Source organism: Pseudomyrmex gracilis, unplaced genomic scaffold (assembly GCF_002006095.1).
Source record: "Pseudomyrmex gracilis isolate BER0280 unplaced genomic scaffold, ASM200609v1 scaffold_865, whole genome shotgun sequence".
In the NCBI taxonomy this organism is placed as follows: domain Eukaryota; kingdom Metazoa; phylum Arthropoda; class Insecta; order Hymenoptera; family Formicidae; genus Pseudomyrmex; species Pseudomyrmex gracilis.
Window position 1 is genome coordinate 33,167 of NW_018021449.1, and position 5,119 is coordinate 38,285.

A 5,119-nucleotide genomic window follows, 5' to 3' on the forward strand; every position below is an offset into this window, starting at 1 on the left:
ACACACCAACGGTATGCATCTCGCATACACTAAAACACAAACACACAACTTAAAACAACACATACACACCATGTGAGACACAATCATACATAAACCACACACACATAAGACACAACACTTATTCTCACTTTTATGACACTTACATTTGATACACAAACATGCAGGTTAAGGCAACATACACACCCCGAACATACCACACACTCATGTACATTCAACAAACGTTCATTAAAAATTATGTTTTATTTACATGTATGACCCACACAAACACTTAAGTTAACACAATACACTTACACCACAAATACCTCGATTACACATACAGTATATCTGGATGACAATCACACGTTAACATTTACACCAAGGTCGCACAAGATACGCACACACACATGAATTTTAGTGGAACCAAACACTTACCGTACATTACACATAGACATACGTAACACACTCAACATACAACCATACGTTAACAGACACACCAAAGTCACACGTACAACGGACACCCACAAGACAAGGACACACATACACATATAGTAAGGAGGAACACACACACCACACACCTCCCGTGCACCACAGTCACACACCACACGCACATTAATACTTACCTTGACAACACACATAGGACGAACATAAACACTAAGACTAATAATCCAAACACATACCACGAACATCACGCACACACACACATCTTAGATACACTAATTGCGCTCATTAATTTTCATTTTAAATTCACCCTACAGCTACACACACATTCACACTTAATGAAGCATTCATGCGGCACTCACACAACAAACACCCAAGCTACACATTCATACACAAATCACCCTTTAACCTCACACACAAGAAAAGTAGGAGTGGAGAAAGTGACTGCGTCTGCGCCAGGGGACTCGACGTAGAGAGGAAAGAGTCGTGATCAAGCTGCCGTGGCATGCGCACGTATGTGTCAGTGCATCACGACATAAAACAAGCTTGTGCGCCTCATTTTTGTATTGTAGCGTTATTAAAACATGCAATGTACTTTGTTATTTTGTAATATTCTTGTGCAAGACATAAAATCAAAAATTGGAAAAACTTATTTTTCTTTGTGAACAATAAAAAACCGATACCGAGTGTGTGTTGCTAACAGCGCAACAATCGCATCTGTTTACATCGGCGTGTTTGAGATACAGAGCAAACTGTGCATGTTCTGACAAAGTAAAAAAAACATATTAGTAACTAATAATTGGCTTTGGAGAACTCTGTGTAAAACCCCGTCCTGTAATCCTATCCCATGACCTGGCTTGTTCCTGCCACTTCTGGAAGCACGGAAAGGATCGTCCAAAGCAGCAGGAGAGAAACCTTGATGCTTGGCGGTTTCAAAAAAGCACCCGGCGTGAAAACCTACAGATTCCGTAAGAATCCGATTATTAAATGTCTAACTCCGGTCACAACCTAACTTAACCTAATCTAACCTAATTTTAGTTTTCTTAAAATTGAGTTTTAAAAATATAAATGCGTTCCTATGGAGCCTATGGAGTGCCAAAAATTCACAAACCAAAGGCTCTATACAGACTCATTGTGTCTTCCGTGGGTAGCCCATTTCACAAATTTGCGGAATTTTTACACAGTATTATTTACAAGAACTTTCCGAACGCAAAAAGTCACATCGCCAATAGCATAAACTTTGTAAAGAAAATAAAAAAACTAAAATCCAGCAAGGTCACATGCTTTTGTCCCTTGATGTCACATCGCTATTCACAAATGTACCGATTGATCTGGTTTTGAAAGGTATCAAGATTAGGTGGAAGTACATTAGAAACAATACTAAGATCCCACTTAACGAATTTCTAACAGCCATAGAATTTGTATCAGCTTCTACATTTTTTTCGTTTGATGGCCTGATTTATAAGCAAACTTATGGTGTTCCCATGGGGTCTCCCTTATCCCCTGTTGTCGCAGACTTAGTTATGCAGAATTTAGAATCTTCCATTTTGAAAAAACTTGACTTTAAACCATTCTTTTATTACAGATATGTAGATGATTTGATTTTAACAACCTCTTCTCATAAATTAAATAATTTATTAAACAATTTCAATAGTTATAACAGCAGATTACAGTTCACTTGCAAAACAGAAACTAACAAATCATTGAGCTTTTTAAATGTCAAGCTGCTTATTGATGAGGGCAGAGAAATAGTTTTCGACTGGTACCACAAAAACACATATTCGGGTACCTTAATTTTTACTACGCACACCCAACATCACAAAAAGTGGGGACAATTATAGGTTTGGTAGACAAGGTTTTTCATTTATCTCATCCTCAATTTCATAAAAAAAACCTTAAATTCATTATAGACATTTTAATTAAAAATAATTATCCTTTACACTTTATTTTCAATATTATTAACAACAGAATAAAATTCATCATCAACAACCAACTCAAAGATACATCGAACCAAATATCGGACACAATAAAAAAATCAAGAAGAGGAAAAGAAAAAATTTTTCGTGCTGCCTTTCATCAATAAGTTTGCTGACTCATTGTCAAAGACCATAAAAAAATAGAAAGAACTTCAAGACCGGCCCAGTGGTCTCGCGGCCTGAGTGCAGGGGCTGCGAACCTGGAGGTCCCGAGTTCGAATCCGCTCACCACCTAAGGATTTTTTCCGGGCCGGTCCCTTTCAACCGAGTTTATCGGTTGATTGGCGAACTTAATCGGGCCTCCAAAAATTAATTCGGGTGTAATCCCGAATTAAGTTCCCTCCCACAAGGCGATCGTAGTCATAACACCTTGAGCACGAGCCCGACATAGATGGGCACGCCCACTGTGAAAGACGGCCGTGTATCGCGTGGTAGTAGGTAAAAACTGCACATCCCCCCCACCCACATTCGTTCTGAGAATGTATATCTATAGACTGGCGTTTGCTCCTTTCTCGCAGGGGCGTGAGCCATATAAGCAAAGAAGAAAAAGTAGAAAGAACTTCACGTTAGCGTATAGAAGCATTAATAAATTAAACACGTTTATTAGAGCAATTAAAGACCCGATTGAACACGATTTCAATAAAAATATCGTATATTGCATTCAATGTGACTTTTGCAACGCGACATACGTAGGCCAAACAAAGAGAAAATTAAAAACAAGAATAAGATAACACAAAAACCAGATTAATCGAAACTCGGAAAATCAATCTGTGGTCACAGAACATAGATTCAAAAACAACCATGATTTTTGTTGGGAAAAAGTACAAATATTGAACGTAAAAACCATTTGAACAAGAGATTGATTTCGGAGATGATACATATTAGATTACAGACTAATGCTATTAACATAATGGCAGATGCAGAAAATTTAAAACCTTACTTCTCCTTTATAGAATCTCTCAATACTAAATAATACGTTTGATCATGTTTGCGAAGTGTGTTGTTTGTACACACATACTTGTCTTAATTTCAGAGATGGGATTTGGGACATATAAGACCTGTTTTGTAAGGGCTGAGCATCAGTACTTTGTTTATTTCCTAGACACTGTGTGTGCTTATAAGAAATTCATCTCGGCACATGAGACGGAGTATTGATGCGCAGTTCAAACTGAATTGTGTGAGTTTTGTTAATTTATCAATTGTTATTTGTTGATCATTGTTTATTGCGATTATGTTTTAACATTGGATTCTCGCTCATTTATGTCATCTTTTATATCCTAATATAGAATTAATAATGTCACTGAGGAAGACTCAATCCAGGAGTCGAAACGTCTGACATTAATAAAGAGACATTAACATACACTGACACCCAGTATTTTCGCCTCGTATCGGCTTATTCCTTAATTATTATTTTCTTTAAAAGTATAAATATTTATAGTTTAAATATTTATAGTATAGATATTATAGTATAAATATTTATACGAGGGCTGTTTGATAAGTCAGTGACTTTTTGAAAAAAAAATATATTTTTTTTGGCAAATAAGCGTTTTATTTTTCAACGTAATCTCCTTTTAGCTCGATACATTTAGTCCAGCGATTTTCCAATTTTTTTATTCCTTCCAAATAATAGGTTTTCTCAAGGCCCTCAAAATAGGCGTTTGTTTCGGTGATGACCTCTTCATTCGACCCAAATCTCTTACCAGCCAGCCATTTCTTCAGGTTTGGAAATAGGAAATAGTCGCAGGGGGCTAAATCTGGAGAATATGCTGGATGGGGTAGCAGTTCGTAGCCTAATTTATAGATTTTTGCCATCGCGACAACACACGTGTGCACCCGTGCATTGTCTTGATGGAACAGCACTTTTTTTTCCGCTAAATGCGGTCGTTTTTGCTTCAAATCAATATCGAATCTGTCTAAAAGCTCTGAATAATATTCGCCGGTGATCGTTCTACCCTTTTCAAGGTAATCGATGTGAATGATACCGCGTGCATCCCAAAAAACTGTGGCCATGATCTTGTTGGCTGACAGACTCACTTTGGCCTTCTTTGGTGCACGTTCACCCGATGAAACCCACTGTTTTGATTGTTCCTTAGTCTCTGGTGTATTGTGATAGATCCATGTTTCGTCCACGGTTACAAAACGGCGCAAAAACTCGTTCGGATTGCGGCTGAACATCGCCAAACACTCCTTTGAAGTGGTCACACGGTTGCGCTTATGGTCGAGTGTAAGCAATCGCGGCACCCATCTCGCGGATAGTTTTTTCATGTCCAAATATTCATGTAAAATATGATGTACCCGCTCAGTTGAGATGCCTACAGCCTCAGCCACCTCACGTACTTTNATTCTCCGATCGTCCAATATTATTCCATGAATTTTATCGACGATTTCTGGCGTGATGACCTCTTTTGGGCGACCTNAACGTTGGGCGTCACTTGTGCTGGTACGACCACAACGGAACTCAGTAAACCACTTCTTAACCATTGAAATTGATGGTGCAGATATCCCATAGTATTTATCAAGTCTTTCCTTGGTTTCAGTGATGGTTTTTTACGCAAAAAATAATGCTTAATCAGCACACGAAATTCACTTTTTTCCATTTTTGTTAAAGTTCACGAGGTTGTCTACTTTCAATGGCTGTCAAACACAAACTAAATGACTCAGCTTGCTCAAAATTTAACAGTAGTTTATTAATAGATGGCGGTTGAGGGCAGCAGTGTTGCATTTTA

General features: G+C 37.9%; 1 protein-coding gene across 1 annotated transcript; it reads right to left on the minus strand.

The window, feature by feature from the left end:
• Nucleotides 1–3,941: 3,941 nt before the first annotated feature.
• LOC109861607 (histone-lysine N-methyltransferase SETMAR-like) lies at nt 3,942–4,874 on the minus strand. Its single transcript, XM_020441328.1, has one exon. It carries the CDS (start codon nt 4,872–4,874, stop codon nt 3,942–3,944), a length of 933 nt encoding a protein of 310 aa, XP_020296917.1.
• Between the last annotated feature and the right edge of the window lie 245 nt (nt 4,875–5,119).